This window comes from Lactuca saligna, chromosome 2, assembly GCF_052625555.1.
Source record: "Lactuca saligna cultivar CGN05327 chromosome 2, ASM5262555v1, whole genome shotgun sequence".
NCBI classification, from domain to species: domain Eukaryota; kingdom Viridiplantae; phylum Streptophyta; class Magnoliopsida; order Asterales; family Asteraceae; genus Lactuca; species Lactuca saligna.
The window spans coordinates 138,749,824-138,776,835 of NC_136418.1; the positions used below are offsets into that span (position 1 = coordinate 138,749,824).

The 27,012-nt window shown below is 40.8% G+C and overlaps 1 protein-coding gene and 1 pseudogene across 1 annotated transcript; one reads left to right on the forward strand and one right to left on the reverse strand.

The window, feature by feature from the left end:
- Positions 1-15,537: 15,537 nt before the first annotated feature.
- On the reverse strand, positions 15,538-23,502 carry LOC145030154 (lysine histidine transporter 1-like; annotated as a pseudogene).
- A 190-nt stretch (positions 23,503-23,692) lies between these two features.
- LOC145030155 (uncharacterized) lies at positions 23,693-25,570 on the forward strand. Its single transcript, XM_078978566.1, has 4 exons — positions 23,693-24,288; positions 24,378-25,252; positions 25,404-25,456; positions 25,559-25,570. Exons 1-4 carry the CDS (start codon positions 23,693-23,695, stop codon positions 25,568-25,570), a joined length of 1,536 nt encoding a protein of 511 aa, XP_078834692.1.
- Positions 25,571-27,012: the final 1,442 nt, after the last annotated feature.

Here is a 27,012-nt window from a genome sequence, read left to right on the forward strand (position 1 = left end):
TCATGGGGGAAACAATTAACACTGATTCGAAACGTGTGGTGTCACTCAAACATCATACATTTTCCTTGTCGCCTTCATGCATCCTAGGAATTATCTTACCAAGCTCTCACTTCCTTTATAGACTTTTTAGGAGATGATCTTTGTATGTGGATCTTCTGGAATATCCATGCATGATTTCGAAGAATTTACAAAATTCATAGAACCAGCCGAAAGTGCTTCATTATTTCAAGATTCTTATTGAATTTTGGGATCTCGACCTTGATATGTACCCACCTCCATCATGTTCTCATCTACCATGCCAATCATCAAAATGTTCATCATCCTTTTTATAGAGAAAATATCAAACAACATCCTTTTTCTTGATAACGGTCAACGGTCAACGCTGGTCAACGGTCAACGGTCAACTTTGACCGGACTCGGCGAGTGCACTATGGCGACTCGGCGAGTCTATGCGCATGCACCAATTTCCCTAGAACCCTCCCTTGACACGTCGAGCATTTCCCCCAACTCGACGAGCTCCATCTGGCACGAGTGGTGGGGCCACCACGACTCAACTCGCCGAGTCTCAAGAACAACTCGGCGAGTCCAGTTTGACTCGGTCCACCTGTCCTTCCTGTCTCCCCCTTGACTCACTGAGTTCACCTTTCCCAACTCGGCGAGGCCACCCGCTGAGTGGTCGGGCAACATTCATGCTACTCGCCGAGTCTGTTCTTCGGACTCGGCGAGTCCGTGCCATGCACTGACTCAATCTTGCTCTAAAGGTCAGATCCAGTCCATTAATCCATAGATCCAGTCCCTCCATGCTTATTTAGCACGTAAAGTCACAATCTTGATGCATAAATAACCTCTACATGGCCACAAATGATGTTTTTGACTCAAATACTTCAACACAAGGTCAAGGGCTCCATTTCCACCCATAAAGCTTGATGAGTGAGGCCCTCTGGACCTCTATGGATCCAGATCCATGGTCTCAACTCAAAGAGGGAACCAAAGGGGCACCAAATCACCCCATAGATGACCACACTAAACCCTAAATTGCATCAAGCTTCACCAAACAGAGAATGGTCTGAAAATAATACCTCTAGAGTGATGATCCAAGCTCCAAACCCACGAAATAGCAACCTCCTTTGCTTCCTCTTGCCTAGGGCCTCCTTCTTCTTGCTAAACAACACACCCAAGATCAAGATTGGCTCTCTTCCCTTCACAAAACGCACAAGAACTCTAGGGACACTCTCTGGGGGTTGGATGAGCACAAATGACGGCCATAAGGCCCTTTAAATAGGCCTCAAACCCGGAGATTTAGGGTTTCAATACACAGCGCAGACTCGCCGAGTCCATACCCTGGACTCGCCGAGTCCAAGCGCGCACCAGTGATCAATTCCGCGTCCCTACTCGGCGAGTCTGAACCCCAACTCGCCGAGTCCTTCTCACAAAATAACAAAATTTAAACTTACAAGATACCTGGTAAAATCCGGATGTTACAACTCTCCCCCACTAGAATTGGACTTCGCCCTCGAAGTCTCGCTCTAAAACAGCTCCGGATGCTGCTCCCGCATCATACCCTCCGGTTCCCAGGTCATCTCGGATCCCTTCCGATGTTGCCACTGAACCAATACCAGAGGTACCTCCTTGTTTCTCAAAATCTTGATCTTCCGATCCCTAATAGCCACTGGTCTCTCCGCATAGTTCAGGCTCGCATCTACCTGAATATCCTCTAGTGGAACCACTGCCGACTCATCGGCTATACATTTCCTCAACTGCGATACATGAAAAGTGTTGTGAATCTGCCCCAACTCAGCTGGTAACTCCAGCCGATAGGCTACCCGGCCTACCCTGGCAATCACACGAAACGGGCCTATAAACCGGGGCCCCAATTTGCCCCTCCTCCTGAACCGGATCACTCCTTTCCAAGGAGAGACCTTCAGGAGAACAAAGTCGCCGACCTGAAATTCCAGTTCGGACCGGCGTCTATCCGCGTAACTCTTCTGTCGGCTCTGAGCGGTCAGTAACCTCTGCCTGACCAGCTGTATCTGCTCTGTCGTCTGATTCACGATCTCTGTACTGCCCATTACCCTTTGCCCAACCTCTCCCCAACATATGGGAGTCCGACACCTCCTACCATACAACAGCTCAAAGGGCGGCATACCAATGCTCGAATGATAGCTGTTATTGTAGGAAAACTCCGCCAAAGGCAAATACGTGTCCCAACTACCCCCAAAGTCCAGTACACAAGCTCGAAGCATGTCCTCGAGTGTCTGTATCGTCCGCTCACTCTGACCGTCGGTCTGGGGGTGGTATGCGGTACTAAAATGCAGCTTAGTACCCAACTCCTCATGAAATTTCTTCCAAAAACGGGAAGTGAAACGCACATCGCGGTCTGAAACAATCGAGATCGGCACCCCATGCCGAGATACAACCTCTCTCACGTAAATCTCCGCCAACTTCTCCGCTGAAGAACTCTCACTGATGGCAAGAAAGTGAGCGCTCTTTGTCAACCTATCCACGATCACCCAAATTGCATCAACTCCTCTGGCAGTCCTCGGCAATTTGGTGATAAAGTCCATCGTGATCTGTTCCCACTTCCACTCGGGAACCTCCAATGGCTGCAACTTGCCATGCGGTCTCTGGTGTTCGGCCTTTACCCTTCGACAGGTCAAACACCTCTCGACAAACCATGCTACATCCCTCTTCATACAGGGCCACCAATACTCCTTCCTTAGGTCCAAATACATCTTCGTGGCCCCGGGGTGGATCAAAAATTTCAATCTATGAGCCTCCTCCATCAATGTAGCACGGGTACCACCCACAAACGGTACCCAGATCCTGCCCTGGTAAGTCATAAGGCCTCGACTATCCGATATAAACTCAGAAACCATCCCAACAACCCGCTCTCTCTTCTGCATCTCCGGATGCACGGCCTCGGCCTGAGCCCCACGAATGGCGTCCAGAACTGGAGCTATCACGGTCAATCTCAAACATACATCTCGCAGGGGAGTACTCTCCGCCCTGCGACTCAATGCGTCGGCTACCACATTAGCCTTGCCCGGGTGGTACAAGATCTCGCAATCATAATCCTTGACCACGTCTAACCATCTCCTCTGCCGCATATTTAGGTTAGGTTGGTCCATCAAGTACTTCAAACTCTTGTGGTCCGTGTAAATCGTACAACGAACCCCATACAAGTAGTGCCGCTAAATCTTGAGGGCGAACACTACTGCCCCCAACTCCAAATCATGTGTGGGGTACCTCGTCTCGTGAAGCTTCAACTGCCTCGATACATAAGCTATCACATGACCCTTCTGCATCAATACCGCTCCCAATCCTAGGATCGATGCATCACAGAATACCACAAAACCTTCCATACCTTCCGGAAGGGCTAATACTGGAGCTTCACACAACCTCTGGCGAAGCGTCTCAAAGGAGGTCTGCTGCTCGGGACCCCATGCAAATGTCACACCCTTCCGGGTCAATCTGGTGAGTGGGACCGCAATCTTGGAGAAATCCTTAATAAACCTCCGGTAATACCCTGCCAATCCAAGGAAACTTCGGATCTCAGAAGGTGATCTCGGCACCTCCCACCTCATCACTGCGTCAACCTTGGACGGATCGACCAATATCCCTTTCTGGTTAACGAGATGTCCCAGGAACTGGACCTCCCGCAACCAGAAATCACACTTGGAAAACTTTGCGTAAAGTTTCTCCGCTCTCAAAACCCCAAGAACCTCCCTCAAATGCTCCTCGTGCTGCTCTCTGGATCTCGAATATACCAGAATGTCATCAATAAAAACAATCACCGAACGATCCAACATCGGCCGACATACCCTGTTCATGAGGTCCATGAACACAGCCGGGGCATTGGTGAGCCCGAAAGGCATCACCACAAACTCATAATGCCCATAACGAGTCCTGAATGCTGTCTTCTGGACGTCCTCGTCCCGCACTCTCACCTGATGGTAGCCCGACCTCAAATCACTCTTGGAGAACCAAGACGCTCCCTGTAGCTGATCGAATAAATCGTCGATCCTCGGCAGCGGGTAACGGTTCTTGACCGTCAGCTTATTTAATTCCCGATAATCAATACACATGCGATGCGAGCCATCCTTCTTCTTCACAAACAGGATGGGTGCTCCCCACGGCGAGCTACTCGGCCGAATAAACCCCTTCCCCAGCAACTCCTGAAGTTGCGAGGATAACTCCTGCATCTCTGGAGGCGCAAGGCGATACGGCACCTTGGCAATAGGCGCGGCTCCAGGAACCAAATCGATGCCAAACTCCACTTGCCTCACGGGAGGCACACCTGGTAACTCTTCGGGAAATACATCTGGAAACTCCCGCACTACCGGAACTTCATCCACAGAGCCCGATCTCTCAGAGATCACTCGCGTATCCATCACATACGCTACATAACCCTTACAGCCCTGCTGTAAACACTGCCTCGCCCTAGTAGCCGAACAAAAGGCTGATCCAGAACGTGTACCCTCTCCGTATACTGAAAGAACTCCCCCACTAGGATCTCGTATAGTCACCAGCTGACGCTCGCAATCGATAACCGCACCGAATCGGCTCAACCAGTCCATGCCCACTATAACACAGACATCACCCATCGCAATAGGAATCAGGTCGATCGGAAACTCAACCCCGAAGATCTCCAATACACATCCCCGGAAGACCTCTGTAGCACAAATCACTCTGTCGGCGGCTATGGAAACCCACAGGGGCCGGCTCAATGCCCCACGACTAACACTGATACGCTGACTAAATGCCAAAGACACAAAAGATCGACTCGCACCCGAGTCAAATAACACTAAAGCAGGTACAGAATTCACAAGGAAGGTACCTATGCATAGCATAATATAAGCATAATATCTCAACACCATAAATAAATAATGAAAAGGAAACATACCAGCCACAACGTCGGGTGCAGCGCGGACCTCTTCCGCAGTCAGCTGGAAGGCTCTTCCCCGAGCCCTCGGTGCCTCGGCCTTCACGGGCCGACTCTCTGTAGCAGCAGCTCTGATGGCGGCGGGAGCAGACCCCTGAGATGCCCCGCGCAGCAGCGGACACTCCGCCTTCCGGTGTCCAGTCTGGTTGCAGTGGAAGCACACTGCAAATCCCTTGGGGCAGTCCTTAGCCATATGCCCCTCCTTGCCACATTTGTAGCAAGACCCTGCCCGACAGACGCCATCGTGACCCTTGCCACACTTCCCACAAGTGCGGCCCTTCTGGCTCCCGGGTCTGGGATCAGCGGGCTTGGCCCGCTTGGCTGCCGGCTGGGACTGTGCCGGCCGCCGATCCCTCCCCAGAGACTCCGCCTCCTCCCTGGCCTGAGTCTCAAGCTCAATCTCCCTCTTCCGAGCATTTGCCTGAAGCTCGGCAAATGTCCGGTACGAGGAGTTCGCAGCGAACTCCCGAATATCCCGCCTCAGAATGCTCAGGTAACGGCTCATACGTGCCTGCTCGGTGGACACGTGCTCAGGGCAGAACATTGCCCTCTCATGAAACATCCTCGTAATCGCTGTAACTGACTCGGTACCCTGCTTGAGGGTCAGAAATTCCTGCGCCAGACATTCCCTCTCCACCTGAGGAACGTACTCATCTCAGAACATGGTAGTGAACCTCTCCCAGGTCACTGCCGAAAGCTCAGTCGGTGTGAAATGCGCAGTCACAAACTTCCACCAGTCCTTCGCTCCCAAGCGAAGCTGGTTCAGCGGGAACCGAACCTTCAAATGCTCAGGGGACGAGCAAGTGAAGAAGCATCCCTCCATATCAGATATCCACCTCATAGCTGCCACCGGATCCTGCGTACCATCAAACTCTGGTGGCTTGGTGTTGCTGAACTCCCTAAACAACATCGCATCACCCCCCTGGGGTCTCGCCGCAGCAATCGCTGCGGTAGCCGCTGCAACCGCAGCCTCAGAAAGAGCGGCATAGCGCTCATCAAACGTCTCAATCAAAGCGGTCTTAACAGACCCGAACATCTCTGGTATCTCAGCTCTGATGACCGCAGCCACCTCCTCATGAATGATCTGTCGAATCTCCTCATCACTAGATCCGGCGTCCTCCGGCATATGACGTGTCCTCACCATGATCAACCTCTGAAATACAACATGCGATAATTAGAACTCACTCGAACACTCTTACATTCAACAAACCACCCCTCCTTGATTCTTGGCATCCCCCGATTCTTATTTGGGCTGTGTACCGCACCGGTGCTTTTAGTAGTACGGGCCCAATACTACTGTCCGCACCGTCTCAGTACACACCCCAAATCGTCCTCTTCGGATCCCAGTCCCCAAGTACTCTATTATACTTAAATCACTCTGAAACAGATCTCACACAAAGCCCTAGCTGCTTCCTAATTATTCTCAGCGTCTCGTAGCAGCTCACCATTCCCTAAGCTAAGGCATCACAAAACAGGCCACTCTAGTCCTATCAGCAATACCTAGCCTACTCTAGCATGCAACCACATCACAATAATAATTATTACATGACAAAAGATATTTTGGGAATTCACCGTTCGGGCGCTAACTGATCGTACACACGTTTCTTCCTGGAAAACCCTTTACTCTTAGAAAATGTTGGTTTTTTTTTTATTTTGAAAATATCTCTTTAATTCCTCAGTTTGAGTTCAAATACCCCCGAAGGTGTACCCGAATCCCTCAAACCAAGGCTCTGATACCAATTTGTAACACCGAAAATTTAAAACCAATTTTTCATTTTTATATAAAACATAATTCCATTAATATTCATAAAACAACCATTTAATTGTTCAACAAAACAGTACAAAATCCCAAGATCGACATGTCAAACTCCAAACGTGTGTGTACGGATCAAGCCGGCGCCTTCCCGCGGTCGTCACTAGTACCTGAAACAAATAACATCAACACTGTAAGCACAAGGCTTAGTGAGTTCCCCAAAATACCACATATAACACATATTTGCCACTCTAGGCTATAACTCTGTGGGTCCGTGCACCCAAACTCTGTGAACCCTCAGGTTCTAACTCTGATAAACATGCACCACATAAATCACATAGAAATCATGCAGTACAACACATAACATACATAGCATACAAATACTCTATCACGTAGCTCTGGTTACCTACTCAAGGTAAGGTATAGTGAGAAGACTCACCTCGTGTGTTTCGGTAAATTGTAACCCTGAAATCGCTAACACTCGATCCGCCGAGCTGTAGCCCCCTATAGCACAATACATCTCTAATTAACACTTTCCCAACTTGGGTTGACCACACTATAACAAGTCACTCTTGGTCAACGCTGGTCAACGGTCAACGGTCAACTTTGACCGGACTCGGCGAGTGCACTATGGCGACTCGGCGAGTCTGTGCGCATGCAGCAATTTCCCTGGAACCCTCCCTTGACACGTCGAGCATTTCCCCCAACTCGACGAGCTCCATCTGGCACGAGTGGTGGGGCCACCACGACTCAACTCGCCGAGTCTCAAGAACAACTCGGCGAGTCCAGTTTGACTCGGTCCACCTGTCCTTCCTGTCTCCCCCTTGACTCACTGAGTTCACCTTTCCCAACTCGGCGAGGCCACCCGCTGAGTGGTCGGGCAACATTCATGCTACTCGCCGAGTCTGTTCTTCGGACTCGGCGAGTCCGTGCCATGCACTGACTTAATCTTGCTCTAAAGGTCAGATCCAGTCCATTAATCCATAGATCCAGTCCCTCCATGCTTATTTAGCACGTAAAGTCACAATCTTGATGCATAAATAACCTCTACATGGCCACAAATGATGTTTTTGACTCAAATACTTCAACACAAGGTCAAGGGCTCCATTTCCACCCATAAAGCTTGATGAGTGAGGCCCTCTGGACCTCTATGGATCCAGATCCATGGTCTCAACTCAAAGAGGGAACCAAAGGGGCACCAAATCACCCCATAGATGACCACACTAAACCCTAAATTGCATCAAGCTTCACCAAACAGAGAATGGTCTGAAAATAGTACCTCTAGAGTGATGATCCAAGCTCCAAACCCACGAAATAGCAACCTCCTTTGCCTCCTCTTGCCTAGGGCCTCCTTCTTCTTGCTAAACAACACACCCAAGATCAAGATTGGCTCTCTTCCCTTCACAAAACGCACAAGAACTCTAGGGACACTCTCTGGGGGTTGGATGAGCACAAATGACGGCCATAAGGCCCTTTAAATAGGCCTCAAACCCGGAGATTTAGGGTTTCAATACACAGCGCAGACTCGCCGAGTCCATACCCTGGACTCGCCTAGTCCAAGCGCGCACCAGTGATCAATTCCGCGTCCCTACTCGGCGAGTCTGAACCCCAACTCGCCGAGTCCTTCTCACAAAATAACAAAATTTAAACTTACAAGATACCTGGTAAAATCCGGATGTTACAGGTCCGGTCCAAGAGCCGGTCCGGTCCGGTCCGGTCCGGGTCGGTCCAAATGCTCACCCCTACATGCAAAACACCCGATTTATGTAAACTAGAAATAACATTAAAGGAAATGCATCCTAATTGACCATGCTATAGTTCAAAAGAAGCATTGGTTGAAGTTGGAGAAGAAGCCACCAAAGTCGTATGACCATCTTTAAGCATGTAAAGACCATCCTCACGTCAGGCTTATGTCATCACTTGTTTGCTTTTCCTGTCCTGAATAGTAAAGAACGATTGAGAAAAAAGTACATCAACTGGGTGATCCATAGTAAGTTTATTAATAGATAGAAGATTCTTGGTTAAGTGAGGAATAACCAGGACATCTCGTAACAGCAGCTTATTAGAAACCATAGAATTACCAATATGAGAAATAGGAAGATTTTGTCCCTTTTCAAAAAGAACATGCATATTACTTGAATAGGGCGCCGATTGAAACACATTGTTTGTGGAGGAAGTCATATGTGAAGTAGCCCCTAAGTCAACATACCAATTTGTATTTCCTTGAGTTACATGGCATTCCAAATGGATTGCTTGAGCAATGTTTTCAGCAGACAGAATGGAGTTGGATGATTATGTGTGAAGTTTTAGGTAAGAGGAGGCATAATGCCCATTATTGTGACATAACTAGCAATAGGGAGGTCGCCTGCCTCCTCGTCCTTTACCCCCACTATTATTGTTTCCATGAGACCCTCCTCTACAAGGATAATATGAAGACCGATCGCTTGTATTGCTGTTACAAAACTGAAAAATAAAGGAAACAATAGGGGTTGAAGAACCATAAATTGGCTGTAAAAAAGAGCTCATGGTTTTCGTCTTGAGATAATAAGTATCGAAAAGCAGGATATGGATTTGAGGTACGTATAGTTGTGGAGAAAGTCTCAAATGAAGATCCAAGGCCAAAAAAAAAACCAATAAATATTATCCATATCATCAACAGGTTGGCCTATGACAACCAATTTATCACATACAATCTTGAATTTTCGACCAAAATCAGAGACTGAGGTGTTACCTTTTGCATATGGCGTAGGGAATCATGAAGAGAGTGAATGCGTTCAACAGAGGAATTGTTGTAGGTGGCTTCCAGGGTTTTCCATATGGAGCAAGAATCAGAGAAACCAAGGTCTTCTGATGTTGCCTCTTCGTTTAAAGAGGAATTAAGGATAATGACCATCTGATGATAAAGTTCAGTCCAGGCAGAATGAGTTGGATTATGGGTTGGTTTGCTGCCAATTCCAATGATCTTTGATGGTTTAAGAGACTTATCATTAATGTGGGGCATACACTTTTCATAGGTCAAAAGCAGCAACATCTGATTTCTACAAAAAATATAATTTGTTGAAAAAAGTTTAATTGGTATCATGTGCAAGACGGTATTCATAGAGAACGTACCATCAATAGATGTCGACATGATCACAGGGTCCAGGAAGAAAGAAATCGGAAAAAGTAAGGGAAAAAAGAGAATCGACGATTACATGGGAGGAGATTGGTTTGGCTGATACAATGTAGGTTTCAGTAAATCAACCACATTGTAACACCCGTGATTTGAGGTAATGATAATTATTCAATTTCTTTGTAATTAATTATTGGACTATAATATTAATGTTGGATTATTGAGTTGGGCCTTAATGAGTGGGTCGTTATATATTTGGGCCATCTGAAGACGCACGTTGGGTGTAAGCTTGGCTTACGCGGGGAGTAGTGAAGGCATTAGATGCGGGGGTTGATGCGCGTACGCGTAACATACGCGAGCAGACTAAAAACCCTAATTTTTAGAGTTTAAGCCATATAAATACCCCATTATGTCCCAAACCCTAGGCTCCTTACCCACCACATTGACTCAGAAATCCTAGAACCTAACCCTTTTCATCCTTGTGTGATTTTGATCTTGGGAAGTCCATTTTAGTGGTTTGAAGCTTGGAAAGAGAAAGAAGAAGTTTGTAAAGAAGAACTTGAGCAACTTAAGCTCAAGGATCTGAGATAGAATCACCATTTAGCACTCATTTGAGGTAAAAAGCTCACAACTTGCCTCATGTATGCTTAGATTTATGTTAATTGTATTTTGGACCTTTTTGGTCCTAAGAATCGATTTTTATGGTCCAAATTCGTTTCTAGGCTTAGGGTTGCCACCCTTAGTTCTATATGAGTCCCAAGAACATAAAAGTTTCTATCTTGAAGGTCTTATTGTGGCCATGCATGAGTTTTAGTCATACCCATAAAAGTTAGTTTCCTTATTTCAAGTTTGGGTCCATTTGCTGGTTTGCAAGCCACCAAGTAATAGACTTTATGGGTTAAAACACTTTACTGAACTCAGATATGTGTTTGAAGCTTAAGGTCTTAAGGGATTAAGCCTTTTCGGAGATTATGACTTAACAAGGTAGTATGATGGGCATACAAGCCCGTACGCACAGCGTACAAGCCATGCAAGTTGTACGCTTAGCATACAGAGGAGTACGCCCCGCGTACTCACTGTATTTGGGCTTCGCGTCATTTGGGCCTCGATGTAACGCCTGGTTCCTGGTATGTATTTTAATAAGAATGATTTATTTTTGCAAAGGGACTCGACGAGTTAGAAGCCCCAAACTCGTCAAGTAGGAATGGGATTTTTGGATGCAGGACTGGAAGTCTACTCGACGAGTCGATAAGCCTCGACTCGACGACTAGGGCTGCCAAAGTAAAACACCAATTTCCAGGTTTGCACCCTATTTAAAGACCTGAACACCTCCTTCTAGCCTCCCTTATCTCCTCCCTTAGTCCAACAAACCCTAAATCATGATCTTGAGCCTTGTGAGTGTGTGTGAGTGAAAAAAGAGTGATTCTTTGGTATTTCCTTATAGGATTGGAAGCTAGAAGTGTTTGGTTGAAGGAATGAGCTTTAATCCAGAATAAGAACTTCATTTCCGGTGCATTTGAGGTATTAAGTCTATACATTGTCTATTCATTTACTAGATCTCTTCATGGGATAGTTTAGGGCTATATGGAGCATATTATGGAACCATTCTTGGATGCAAGCATGTTTTGGGGTCATGACTTTAGACCCAGACTTTGAGGGACTCAATGGCATAAATGTGCCAACTTTATGGACATGGGAGTCCCATGCATCATATGAACCACTTTTTAGGGCTTTTTGAGCTAAATAACCCATGCATGCACGTAAAGTTAAAAACTTTACATGATATATCGACCCTAAGGAACTAGATCTATATTTTGGATGCATTAAGCCCTACTAAAAACAACCGTATGGATTAAGACTATGGGGGACTCGACGAGTTGTTCATACAACTCTGCAAGTTGGGTCGTGGTCCCCCAACCTTTTCTGTTACTGCGTAAACTCGTTGAGTCTAGGAGATGACTTGGCGAGTTGGACATGTTTGGGCTTGAAGATTGAAGGAGAACTCAATGAGTTAAAGGAGGAACTCGACGAGTTATGAGAAACATGTACCAAATCTGTATGAAGGAGAACTTGACGAGTTCAAGGAGAAACTCGATGAGTTATGAGTAAAAGGTCCCGACTACGTTATAAGGAAAAACTCGACGAGTTCATGAAAAAACTCGACGATTAGGATCGGGGGTTTAATAGTTTTATGAATCATGGAACTCAACGAGTAATGGATTATGGAACTCGACGAGTTGATGGACCAACTCGGTGAGTTAAGTCAACCAGGATGTTGACTTTGACCATGATGTTGACTTTGACTTTCACCATTGACCAGGGTTGACCCTTAAAGGGGTTATGAGTATGAGCGAGTATTTAAAGGAGATTGTTATGCGTAGGAGTTTGAGAGGAGTTGATCCCAGCACCAAGGATAGTTCATCAACTTTACGACATTGAGGTGAGTTACCTTCCAGTAGAAGTGGGTCGAAGGCACCAATGTCGACCCACTAGTAGAGTTATATTAGAGATGATTGTCTTTGTGATAGTGGTAGGAGGGGTAGGATAGACCCCAGTACCGGTCGATAGGGCCGAATGGGTATGCCAGCACTCAGATAATCTAGGCACTATATAACTTACATGTTTATGCACTAAAATGCTATGTGGTAAGAGTAGGGGTAAAATAGTCCCCGGTACCAGTCGAAAGGACCTAAGTGGTAGGCTAGCACCCTGATGTGCTAGGCGAGGTAATAGTCGACAGGTGCGAAGGGGTAGGCCAGAACCCTAATATGCTAGACAATTTACCGGACGAAAGGACCGAAGGGGTAGGGCGACATCCTTATATGCTCGGAAAGTTACCGATTGAAAGAAACTGAAGGAGTAGCTAGTACCCAGATATGTTAAACAGTATATGCTATGTATGGTATGTGGTATGATGAGGGAACTCACTAAGCTTTGTGCTTACGGTTTTCAGTTTTGGTTTCAGGTACTTCTTCCGCGAATGGAAAGGAGCTGGCATGGTAGCAACACATCAAACATACGATTTTCCGCATATAAGATTCTTGGTATTTGTACTCTGACATTGTTGCTATATTATGACATGCTTTAGAGACATATGATCTATAGTTATTATGGTATTAAATAACTTGTTGGTGTTTCTTTAAATTGTTTTGTGAATCATTATATCAAAATGAAAGTTTTGGTCTAGAATTTTGGGATGTTACAAGTTGGTATTAGAGCCTTTGTTTGAGGGATTTAGACACACCTTCGGGGGTGTATGGAATCAAACCGAGGGTTTGAAAGATTTTTACAAGAAGATAATTTTCCTAAAAATTAAAATAAAGAGTTTTGAGAAAGAACAAGGTGTGTGATGTGTGCGATCGACCGAGCTCAAGTAAGTCTTCCCCATGATAACCATACATGTTATGTTATGATAAATGATATGATTATGAGAACTGCATGCTAGATTAGGGCTAAGGATCTAGGAAGGATGCCTTGTATGCCTATTGTATGTGTATGAAAACTACATGCTAGATTAGGGCTAAGGGTCAACGAAGATACCTTATGTGACTGCTATATGTGATTATTGAATTACATGATAGAATTGATTAGTTAGTTATATGATGGCCTGAATAGGATATGCTTGGTTCGGATTACTCAATGCCTGAATGCTACTTACTTTGTGCTTTTTGGAGATCTAGTTATCTTTAACTAAGTAGTAAATGAATATGTAAGTTACATATTGTGAGGACTAAATAATTTCTGAAGGTTAGGTCTAGCCCTATTTCGCAGCACTTTTTTGAGTCTAACTGTTGTAGAGTAGGACCTCTTATTCGAAGAATTATCTAGTCTTAGGGATATGTAATGGTATTCACGAGCTAGTTAGGTAAAGGTAGTAGGGACTTCTTACGCAGCTGATGATAGAGAGTGGGTTGGAGAGTTACCCTAGGGTAAGCCTAGGATGAAATTAGTGCAACAATCAGTAGTAGTGAAAGGGACTTGGTGAAGTCAAGGCAATCCTTGAGGAAAGTATGGATAGATGTGGAAGGTAGTATGGGCCCATACTACCGAAAGTAGAGGATCTGTACTCGAATCAAGGAGGGCTAAGATAGAACCAGAGAACTTGTAGAGTGTGTGAGACCTTTCGAGATTATGTATGAACCTGACGATTATGTGTTTTGTTTCCGAATGGTGGTGACACGTTTCGGAGCAGGCACTACTAGAAAAATAGTCTTTTACGACGTGCAATGCGTGTCGTAAAACACTCAGACGATGCGTAAATGCATGTCAAGGAAGGCCCTATCATAACGAGAGACGCCACGCTTTTGCGCGTCGTCTATAGACGACGCGCATTTACGATGCACATTTACGACACACTTTTACGACACGCAATGCGTATCAAAGAAGCCCCTATCATAAAGGAAGACGACACTCATTTGTGTATCGTAACCTTACGACGCACGTTTAGGACACACATTGTGTATCATTAAAGCCCCTGTCATAAATGAAGATGAAACACATTTGCGTGTCATAAACTTCCGCAACCAATTACGATATACATTTACGACGCGTCTTTACTATACTCATTTACGCATAATACAAAAATATGGAAACAAATATATACCAAAACAATCAATTTCATCCATAACATCATGTCAAAAAATTGTAATATATTGGTATTAAGGGAATTCGATAGTACATTGTTATTAAGAGGTTTTCCCTAGCTATATAACCTAATACTACATTGCTATTAAGGAACACCTTGTTTCTACTTATTGTTATGCTTCTGTTCCACATGATACCTATTTTCATCATCAACACATTAGTATTTAGAAAGGCTTCAAGCATCATCAATCTCTGTTATAAAATATTAAAATTTAATACACATGGAGTAACATACCTTTTTCCAAGAATCCAAGCTTCAGTACAACCCATACTTGTATAAAATTGGTTAAATCATGTTTTCATTGAGCAAGTTGCAAATGAGACATTGTTGCGCCAATCAACATTAAGAGTAGGAGATGCAGTAAAAAAAAAATTAAACACTTCTAAATAAGTTAAAACAAAAGTAAAAATTATAAAACAAATAGAAAGAAACAATACCCGCATGAAACTCAAAGTGTTGCTTCCATTCTCTAGTCTTAATGTCCCAAACAATTGTTGTTTTGTCTACACTGCCACTTAAAAGATAGTCTCCTTTCTTGTTCCATTTTAAAGAGAATATTGGCCCCTTATGTTTTGTTAATGTACTGACCAGCTCCCCTAAATAAATAAATAAACCTAACTTAATTAATTTTATTTTAAAAAACCCATATTGAAAATGCAAAAAAGTAGTTTAATTAAATGTACCATCTTTACTCCATATTCTGGCTTAAAGAGAGAAAAAAAAAAAAACTATGTTGCATACTGAAAATATGATAAGGTTTTACGACCCAAAGCTTCAAAGTCACTATCAGTTAAGTTATTAGGCGTATCCCCTAAATGCACCTATAAAAAATTAATAAGGTTTTAGAATAATAAAATATTTAGAAAATTACATATCTGCCCTCGTATGACTTTGAACATGTGCTGTCTTGCTTTCATATTCGGGAGGGGAATGTATATACGCTTATCAAATCACCTCCTTATAGCCTGAAACAATTAGTTATTGAAAAAGAGTTTTGTTTATTTACTAAAATACCCTTATCTGGGAATTGTTGTTTATATATTTATTTACTAAAAGACCTGATCATGTGTCCTAAAATACCCTTATCAAATCACCTCCTTATAGCCTGAAACAATTAGCTATTGAAAAAGAGTTTTGTTTATTTACTAAAATACCCTTGTAGGGTGTTTTTGTGGCTGCGAGAACTAGGACTTTGTCATCATTGTGTCCTACACCCTGAAATAATAAAAACAAGTGTGTTTTAAGTTTTAAGGGGTAGTTTAGTAACAGATTAATGGATTTTTTTTTTTTTTTTTAAAATGACCTGCATTTGAACAAGAATTTCAGTTTTGATATGCCTTGAAGCTTCACATTCATTTCCCTCTGATTCAATCATCGTATCATCACTCTTTATCCTACAAACCAAACTCTCATTGTAATTGCAACCACACTACAACTATTCAGTTTACCAAATTGGTAACAAACTGAAACATGGTAATAAAATGGTAAACCAGTGTAACTTAACTACATTATTACTAGTATTAAATAAGAACCAAAGCTCATCATCTCAATCTTTTGTGAAGCATGTATGACAAGTAAGCATCTGTCCCATAGGGTTGGATTCCCATATGCTTACACATATTCACTAAACGAGTCCTAATCAACACATCAGGGTTAAAAAAGGAAAAAAGAAAACAAGCATTCATATATTATAATCATATACAAGAAAGGTTGAAAGCTCAACCTGCTGATACTATCAAGTGTAATTTCATCATTGAATATCTAAAAAAGGAAAAAAGAAAACAAACATTCATATATGATAGAGGTAATTGGTGGAGAATGAACTAACAGAGACATGATAGAGGTAATTGAAAGTATGTTTAAAAAATATTGCAACAGAGGGGGTAGAAAATGACTTTGGGCAGAATTACAGTAGCTGTTCAGAGTATCCAGAGTTTCTCGACATCACAACACCCCAACGATTGCCAGCTGTCGTCCCACCTACAATTCAACAATGTAATAATTTTTCATTTTCAAAAAAAAATAATAATAATAAAATAAATAAATAGTTTTAGTTTACCCACATCACCCAAAGCACTAAGCATCCCAAACATTTGTCCCACAGGAGTTTTTGACCTTGCACTATAGTCCACGTCATCATGAGCTCCCGTTTTCCATGAAGCCACCCAAGCAATAGTTGAATAACTGCCATAAGTTCATAATGAATTTTGATCAATGGAATGATTTATGATTTATTATTAGTTTATTACCTCAATGACATGATGGCAGCAGCTAAAGAGACACCACTAATGGAGTTGAAATTTGGGAGGTGAGCAAGTACAAAGTGAACAGAGGCAAAAATCAAGATGAAGTAAGTTGTTCTTAGAGGTTTACAATCAAGGCAAATTGATTGTTGAAACTTCTGTAGAGATTTTCCTCCATTCACCACGTAGACAATGCATGTGCCTACTTCCACTATAAGCTGTTGAGGGACTACAACATAAAGCTCGAGTTTTTCACCGAAAGCATGTTGCCCTAGCTCATGGTATCTGTCAAATCTTTTTCCTGGAACCATTTTGTGCTATTCCACCATTTACCATAGTGTGTAGAGTGTAATCACCCAGGATAGGACTAGTACTGTGATTCCAAAGCCCCTGAATCAAACAGATTCTATATTATGAAAGTGGATTTTGTGTGTGGATTTTCATCGAACATGTTCTGTGCATCGGTTAAACCAAAAAAGAATCTTACAAAGAAGACTTGGATTGAAGGAAAAGTGATACCATCCGGGTTGAGATAGGGCGTAAGGAAGACTAAGGACACTGACACCAACCATGGCGGTGACATTGTGAAAGGCTGAGTACCACCACTTTGCGTTTTTGGAGGATGTCACTGGAAGCCAATCATCGGTGGATTTTTCCTCGGTAGTTATTCTATCATTATTTACACACTTCTCTACTCACTTGAATTTTTTTGATAAAGAAGAAGGAACCCACATCGAGAATAGATAGAGGACCAAGATCCATGATTTGGGTTTCGTCGGGCACGATAGATAGAAGACGAAGACTGATCGACAACCCCAGGAGGAATAACATCGCTTAAATCGACCTCAGTTCGCACAAATCGACCCACCGCTCCTTTATCAGGAGGCTTAACCTTTACATCCTTCAATCGATCCTTCTTAGAAGAAGCACCTATCGCAACAACGGAAATGATGAGAAGATACTTCACCAATGAGACGAAAAATCTCACCGAAGCAAAAAACGCACCGCCGATTAGAGAGAAACGGTAGAGAGAGAAAGCATTTTTTTGTACCTCTGAAGTTTCTTAATCTCCTTCTTCAAGTCGGCCTCAAACTTCTCCTTCTGATTGGCATTGTCAGTATCGTATACCTAAAATACGAAATTCAGCACGCGAACATGAAACTTCAGCATTCAGATTACACAAAAACAAATAACATCAATAATTCAAAAAAATTAAAAACATTTACGAAGAGGCCTAGGAGAAAGGATTAGGAGAAGTCGTACCAGGTTTTAGGGTAGAAATCAAACTAGTTTCGATTGTTGTAGAGGCCTGGGAGAACCGATTGAGGGTCGGATAGCGTTTTGAATTTCCTTGAAAAGGCCCTAAATGAAGGGATATACAGAGGAGAGACTGAAGAAGCGGGCACTTCAAAATTCTTGCCCTTTAAAAACGCGCGTTTGATAAAAAAAATATATATAAAGCGACAATTCTAGAGGACACACATTTAAAACAAGTGCCTTCCGTGTTTGTATTTTTTTTGTTGGACATTAATTTTAAGGCACGCAAAAGTGCGTGACCTCTATTCTTCAAATTTTGGAAGGTTGACATTATTTTTAAGGACACACAAAAATGAGTATCGTAAATCAGTGAGTGTCATTGTTCGCACGTCATTAAAAGGTATTTTTCTTGTAATGAGGAGGTTCAGGGTTGGGATCAGGTTCAGGTGCATGTTCCGAACCGGTTGATTATGGGTTACGCGGGTTCATTACGTAAGAGATTATGAGAGGAATCCTTGAGGCTACCACCATGATTTTCGAGTCGATCAAAGAAGGAATCATTGAGCTAATGGAGGAGTGTGTTAGGGCATTTAGGAGCGACATAGTATCTGGCCAGACAGGGACATGCACACTCTCCTTCAAGGACCTCATGGGATGTGGTGCCGCCAGACTTCCACGAGGTGAAGGACCCCACTGTGGCCAGGAGATGGATTGTAGACATCGAGTATGCACAGTTGATGAGCCTATGCCCTGAGTAGTCGAAGGTCTAGTATGTTGTAGGGTGTTTGAGGGAAAGAGCTAGAGACTAGTGGGAGGTAGTCAGTGATTCTCTAGGAGCCCCAACCATTGAGACTATGACTTGGTCGAATTTTGTGACCAGGTTTAGGGATGAGTTTGCGCCAGCTGTGGAGATTCAGAAGTTGTCCAGGGAGTTTCTTGACGTGAGACAGACGACTGAGCCGGTGGCGGAGATTACCACCAAGTTCAGGGAGAGGGCCTTACTGGTGCCTTAGTATGCGGGGGACGATGAGATGAGGAAGACCCGGTACTATGACATGTTGAAAGCTGACATCAGGAAACATGTCAGCTACTCAGCATGCCTAACTTTGGAGGACATGATAGCCATGGTGAGAGAGAGAGAGAGAGAGAGAGAGAGATTGATATAGAACACAACCAGAAGAGGAAGGTGGAGGTTGGGCAGATGATTGGGGTTTCGGGGAAGAAACCCAAGGGATCCAACACTAGGTTGAAGGGCCATCAGGTCCATAGCCGTTGTGGGAAGTACGACAAGACACATGAGGGGGTTTGTAGACTAGGGCCATCGAGCAGCTATAAGTGTGGAAAGCTTCGGCACTTTGGTAAGGATTGTAATACCCCTACTCCCACCCTTCAGACATCAGAGCTGATTTGCTTTCATTGCAATCAGAAGGGCCACAAAAAGGCCAACAGTCTGAGATTAATACCAACAACGCCAGTGGTGGCGCCAACTCCAGCAACCTTGCAGATCACGGATGGCTGACAGGGCAAGACGGATGCTCCAATAGTGAGGAGTCGAGCCTTCCAGTTGACTGTCGTGGAGGTGCGTGTCATACCGGATGTGGTGACAGATATGTTTTCTTTTCCCTAACTCTTATTACATTTCACTTATGTTATTTATGTTCTATGTTTTATGTATTTTGTTAGGATCGTTCCATGTGAACGACATTCCAGTACAGGTGTTATTTGACTTGGGGACTACCCCATCATTTGCCTCCCTTGCTCTTAGCAAGAGGTTTTCTGAGTCTTCGGGCATGTTGGATTGCCCTTTAGAGGCCGAGATTGCTGACAACCGATTTGTCCGGGCATCAGAGGTTTTTAGAGATTATGTTTTGACGTTGTATGACCGACGCTACCTAGTGGATTTGGTTCCCATTATGTTGCACGGTAACAAGGTTATCATCGACATGGATTAGCTGAGCCCTAATGGTGTGGTGATCAAATGTGCATAGTAGTTGGCACATGTCAGGACCCCAAGTGGGGGAGAGCTGGTGATTCAAGGCAAGAGGCCGCAACACGGACCAACTACGTGTTTAGCAGTGAGGGCTAGGCGCTACCATCAACAGGGTTGCGCAAGGTATGCCGCCTACGTTATGGATACCCAGTAGGTGAGTAAGGTGATTGTGGGTGATGTACCAGTGGTACGGAAGTACTTGGATGTATTTCCATAGGAGTTGTCTAGGATACCTCCGGAGAAAAAGGTGGAGTTCATGATTGACCTAGTTCCTAGTGCGGCTCCGATAGCCAAGGCACCATATTGGTTGGCTCTTCCCGAGATGCAGGAGTTCTCTACAAAGCTACAGGAGCTGTTAGAAAAGGGATTCATTAAATCGAGCAGTTCGACTTGGGTAGCCCTGATCCTGTTTGTGAAGAAGAAGGACGGGTCGCATCGGATGTGCATAGACTATCTGTAGCTGAACAAGGTAACGGTGAAGAACCGTTACTCACTCCCGAGGATTGATGATCTCTGCGACCAGCTACAGGGGACATCTTGGTTTTCCAAGATTGATTTGCATTCAGGCTACCACCAGATGTAAGTTTGAGACGAGGATGTACAAAAGAAGGATTTCTGGACTCGCTATGGCCACTACGAGTTCGTGGTGATGCCCTTTGTGCTCACCAATGCTCCTGTCATGTTCATGGACCTCAAGAACCGTGTATGAAGATCGATGCCGGATCGGTCTGTGATCGTCTTTAATGATGAAATATTGGTTTACTCCAAGATACAGGAGCAGCATGAGGAGCACTTGCAAGAGGTGTTGGATACTCTGAGGAGGGAGAGCTTGTACGCCAAGTTCTCCAAGTGTGATTTGTAACATCCCAAGTCCAGGTATACCTTATAAACCCTTGTTCTTTTGGTACTTGTCAAGTTTAGCCCTTATAGAGAAAAAGGTGGTAAATGAGTACGCGAGGCGTACACGAGTGTACGCTCAACGTACTCATGTGCGTGTTATTAACGCGGAAGCCACCTAGTACATTGGGCATACCAGATGGTAAGTTGGGTGTACTAGGACCAGAGTGAAAACCCTAATTTGGGGTGTGTCCTTATATAAATGATATGATAGCTTCATTCCTAGCCACCATCCTCAGACAAACAACCCTCTCAAACCCTAATCCTCGTTCATTGAGCTTGTGTGTGCCCATTTGAGAGCTTTTAAGTGATCTTGTGTGTTCTTGGAGTGAAGAAGGATCCTTGGAGAAGAAGGAGTGGGAGTCCAGGCTATAGATCTAAGTATATCTGTGTTAGGAGCTTAATTTGGAGGTATAAAGCTTAAAGCTTTCTCACTCTTTTGATTTGTGCATCATGTTAGACCATTTAGGAAGAAGATGTATATTAGAGGAAGAAAGTGAGAGAGAGAGAGAGAGAGAGAGAGAGAGAGAAAGAGAGATAGGACCCATGTATATTAAAATATTTTTTTAAAAATAACAAAAAAAACTCATAAATGGTCCCTGTAATAGTGAAACGATGGAAATACCCTTCACTTAACGGATAAAATTTAACAGAGTTATCAATAAGAACCTTTTGTTCAAAGTTTTGAAACCACAGGGATCATCCATGAGGTTTTTTAAAGATAGGGATGAAACTTCAGATTTTATAAAACCACGGAGAGCATTTATGAGGTTTTGTCTAAAAAATATGGTTTTTTTCATTTTTAAAGTCTTAAAAATATATATAAATTATGGTAGAAAAGGTTCGGGACCTAAATATGTGACATTTTATTGAGGGAAAATGATTTACTAGGGTAATCAGTTTTATCGCTTTGTTCACATTTAGGTAAATTTTTTTTTACACATTTGATCATTTAACTTGTTATATGTATTCGCATACTGTTATTGTCGTCCGCTATAGCAGGTGACAATGGTAATAGATAAACATATTAACAATAAAAAAAAAGTTGTCTAAATATGAACAAAACGAAAAAATAATTATCCTTATAAGTTATTTTCCTCACTTTTAATAGCGATTTTATTTTTCATATTTGTTTTTATTATTGTTTTCAAATGTTATTTTTCAAATATCCATAATTTCCTAAATATTAATTAAACATTGATCAATTTTAAACTTTATTTTTTAATTAATAAATATGTTTTTATTTTGTAAAGTATTTTATATAGCCTCTTATATGTTTTCTTTTGTTTTTAAGCATATACAATATTTTAGTAAATACTATTTAACAATAAAATCAAATAAATTAAATATATAACAATAAGTATGGAGGGTCTTTTAAAAAAAATAAAAAGAAAATATTAATTAGCAAAAAAAAATCTATATAAGGTGAATGTTTTAAAATTATTTCAACCTTTTAATACTTTTTAATTAAAAATTTATAAATTTTTAATTTTTTAATACAACATTTTAAATTGTTATTTAACAAAATTATTGAAAAAACATGGCAGAGCCAATGGAGGGACAAGCGTTTGGTCACCCCAACTAATTCAATTCACTTACCATATAGTCTACATTTTATTGGAGTTTTTAACCATAATAGTGCTATGACAAAAAATATTTCCCATATTAGTGTTATCTCATAAGTATTTACCAAAATCGTATTATTTAATTTTAATACTAATATTATTGTTTAAAAAAAAACACGGTTTTGATTTTCCCTGAAGTTTGGAACGCTGGAACAACAACAACAACAACAACAAAAAAAAAAAAAAAAAAAAAAAAAAAAAAAAAAAACAAAAATCGTAAACGCAAACGCAAACTAGGGCTCGCTGTTTCATCGTGTTGTCGTCGTCCACCATCTCCGGCCGCTGCATCTCCTCCATCTGTCGGCAGCTGGCTGCACCTCCTCCATCGTCGCCGACAACTACAAGGTATGTGAAGTTGTCGATTTTGATTCCAATTCTTCAGTTTTCTGTTTGCTTTTGGATTCCAATTGTTAAGTTTATGTTTGCTTTTTTTGCTTCTATATTCTTATTTATCTCAATTTTGCTTCTAGTTAGGAAGAATTGTTGATCAATTTCTATTTTGATTATTTGCTTTTGTAAATGGAATTGATTATTGTTTTGATCAATTTATGTCTTGATTTTCCCTCCCCATCTTCACAGCTTGTTTTTTTAGTCTTTGATGTAATTGATTGCATTATGTTTTTTTTTTGTTATCACAAATTCATTTGATCAATTTTTGCTTGTTTTTGTTTGTTTGTAGATGAATTCTATTATAGATATGATCGACAATGAGAATTTTTCTATAATTTCTCAAGCTGCTGTTGTGACTAATTTGATGAATATAGACAATGATGTTGAGTTAAATGAAATATTGGAAGATGGAATTGGAGATGAAGATGATGATGAAACATCTTTTGACAATAATGTTGAATTACCCTCAACTTTTACTAATATGGAAGGAACAAATTTGACTATTGATGAAAATTGGATTATGACACAATCAACGAGTAAGAATGATTTTACGCGAGAGTTGGGAAAAGATTCTTTCAAGGATAAAGAGGAACTTGTTAGAGCAATCAAGATACATAGCATTAGGACACATAGACAATTTGAGGTCATTGAGTCACGCCCAACTATTTGGACTCTAAGATGCAAGTTGTACTTACAATGAGGTTGCAAATGGAAGCTTCATGCAAGTAAACGTAAACGTAGTGGTTATTTTGAAATCACAACGTATACCGGTCTGCACACTTGTTTACACTATAAGCTTTCTCAAGACCATCCGAACCTAGATGCAAGCTTGATTGCTATGGAAACTAGACACCTTATAAAAGAGCAACCTTCTATCAGTATTCCGGCTTTGAGAGCTGAAATAGTTGAAAATTTGGGCTATACTCCTTCATATAAGAAGGTTTGGGTTGGAAAGCAAAAAGCAATTGAACATGTGTTTGGAAACTGGGAAGAGTTTTATGTCGCTTTACCAAAATATCTAGGTGCACTTCAAAAGTTCAATCCAGAAACTATAGTTGAATGGTGTGTTTCAAGATCGAACAATGTGGATGAAGTTGAATTTAGGCGTGTTTTTTGGGCTTTTGCTCCCTCTATCAAAGGGTTTCACTATTGTCGACCGGTGATTAGTATTGATGGCACACACTTGCATGGTAAATACAAGGGTAAGATGCTAATTGCAATGGGAGTTGATGGCAATAATCAAATTTTGCCACTTGCATTTGCTATTGTAGAAAATGAATCTTATGATACTTGGGATTGGTTCCTTTCTCATGTCAAGAATCATGTGGTGAAAGACCGTGAAGGCATATGCCTAATATCTGATCGTCATGGTGGAATTCTTAAGGCTATCAATGAGCATGGATCTCCATGGTTAGAGCCACGTGGTTTTCATAGGTATTGTTATATTTCTTAACTATTCTTTTAGGACATTTCAACAACTTGCTTCATTAACTTACATTATTATTATTTTTTTAATTTTAAAGGTATTGTTTACGATATTTCATCAACAACTTTTATGACAAGTTTCGTAATTCAGAATTGAAAGCTTTAGCTTACCGTGCCAGGAGTCAGAATCAAATTCGAAAGTTCAACTCCATCATGGAAGAAATTAGGAAGTTAAATCCATGTGCTCGACAATGGTTGGTGAGTCATCCACTTATTAGATGGACACTTGCACAGGATGGTAGAAGGAGATATTGGTTGCTCACAACAAATTTGTCAGAGATTTTCAACAGTGTACTTAAAGGTGCTCGTTTCTTACCAATCATAGCTTGTGTGCAACTTACATTCTATAGAATGGTGCATTATTTTGAGGTGAGACGTCCTTTAGGATCTAGTTCTCAAGCTCATGGAGATACACATACTCCACATGTTGTTGTAAAACAAGTAGCTTTGATGGCAAAAGCAAGTGCACATTCCTTAAGATCTTTTAGCCGAGAAAAAGGTATATTTGAGTTGATAACTCAAAGAGGTCGAAATGTGCAAGTAGTTAATTTGGAACAAAAAACTTGCACATGTGGTAAATGGGAGGCATTTAAATATCCTTGTTCTCATGTCTTGAGTGCATGTGCCAAACTCTCTTTGAATAGTTGGCAATACGTTGATAGATGTTACTCAATTGAATATTATTATGCTACTTGGGCATCTGAGTTCTCCCCGCTTCCTCATGAAGCGTATTCGCCACAATCACCATTTAATGAATTACTTCCAAATTTAGAACTATTACGAAATAAAAAAGGTCGTCCTCGTTCAACAAGACTAAAAAATGGCATGGATATTAAAGAAGGAAGAAATGTCAATCTTTGTGGAATTTGTAGGCAACCGGGACATAATCGAAAACGATGTCCGTCTATGCCAAGTTAATTTAATATATATATATATATATATATATATATATATATATATATATATATATATATATATATATATATATATATATATATATATATATAATTTTTATGGTATTTGTTGTGGTTATTCTCTTATTTTTTTTTTCTTTTTTTTTATAGGTACTGATTTTTTACCGATTCAAGGTGAAGCTAATTGTGATGATTTTCTTTTTGTAATAAACAATATTGGAGTTTTTTTTTCTTTTTGTGCTATTCTTTTTGTAAGAAACAATGTTGGAGTTTTTTTTTTCTTTTTGTGGTGTTCTTTTTGTAAGAAACAATGTTGAGGTGTCTTTTTTTTCATTTTAAAAACATTATATGTGAATGTTGGAATTTTTGCGCATTAAAATTTGATTGTAGAAGTGTTTTTTGATGATTTTTTAATGTTGAGGCTAAAATTTGTTGGTAAAAATGTTGTATAAGAAAAATGAATATTAAAAAAAAAGGAAAAAAAAGATGAAAAAAACATTTATTTTAAAAAACAATAAAAAAGGGTAAAAAAAACTAAAATGAAAGCTGTCATATATATATATATATATATATATATATATATATATATATATATATATATATATATATATATATATATATATATATATATATATATATATATATATATATATATAGAGAGAGAGAGAGAGAGAGAGTAAAAAAGAAAAATAAGATATTTAAAATAACAAAAAAACTGAAAAGGAATCTAAAAAAAAAAAAACTAAAATGATAAATACTTTTGAAAAAACATTAAAATGATAAATACTTTTTTCAAGAACCATTATGGTCAAAAACTCCATTTTATTGGTTGTTGATTTCATTTAATCCACCACCTCTCCAATCTTTTTTTTTTTCTTGGAGTATGATTTTTTTTATTTTAAAAAGTTATTCTATATCAAATATTTTTGCATCCTCTTAAAGAATGACTATGTTGCCATCAAATGTTGAGATTCTCTTCTTTCAAAACCAAATCAGTTTTATGAAACAAATCATAGTGATAAATAAAAATTCACAAATATTGATTTTTTTGAAGTCTTTGTGATTAAAGAAATTCCACGAAGGGTAATCTAAATCGGAAATTCATAGTCTTAAAATTCATAAAATTAACAACGGTTCTTTAAACTCACCCACAAAATGTTAAATAAGAAAAATCCCAAAATAAAAAATAACCACTACGTCACCCATGTTTTAAATTTTTATTAAAAGAAATAAATTATCATATAAAATGTGTTAAACACTTTTAAAATGTTGTAAAAGAAAGTTTAGAAGTAAATGTATGAAATTTATACAAAAAATTGAGTGAAAAACAAAAACAAGTTAAATACTTGTAAGAAAATTTTAAAACATTTATAAAATACTTGGTTTAAAAGCATTTGTTTTAAAATTATATGAAAGTACAAAAAAAATCAAAAAAAATATTAACAAAGTTTAAAAAATTATATTAGGAAAACCCATAGGAAAAAAATATCATAAAAATGTTAGAAGAAATTATTAAAAAAAACAAAATTAAAAAATTTATACACATTTGATCATTTAACTTGTTAAATGTATTCACATATTACCATTGCCACCTGCTATAACAGGTAATAATGGTAATATGTTAACACATCATTGTTGTAGAACTCGCTACTCGGTAGCTGTTCAGCCTGACTACCGAGTAACGAGCTCGAGAGTATTCGGTGACTACTCGGATTCGACAGTTCATGTCGAATTATAAATATATAACAAATTACATATA

Bases quoted from the DNA above. Each gene is read 5' to 3' on its own strand.
- LOC145030155 (XM_078978566.1), top strand. From the start codon at position 23,693: ATGGAAACTAGACACCTTATAAAAGAGCAACCTTCTATCAGTATTCCG. The intron at 24,289-24,377 runs GTATTGTTATAT...TTAATTTTAAAG, and splicing joins GAGCCACGTGGTTTTCATAG to GTATTGTTTACGATATTTCA. The intron at 25,253-25,403 runs GTTAATTTAATA...TTTTTTTTATAG, and splicing joins ACGATGTCCGTCTATGCCAA to GTACTGATTTTTTACCGATT.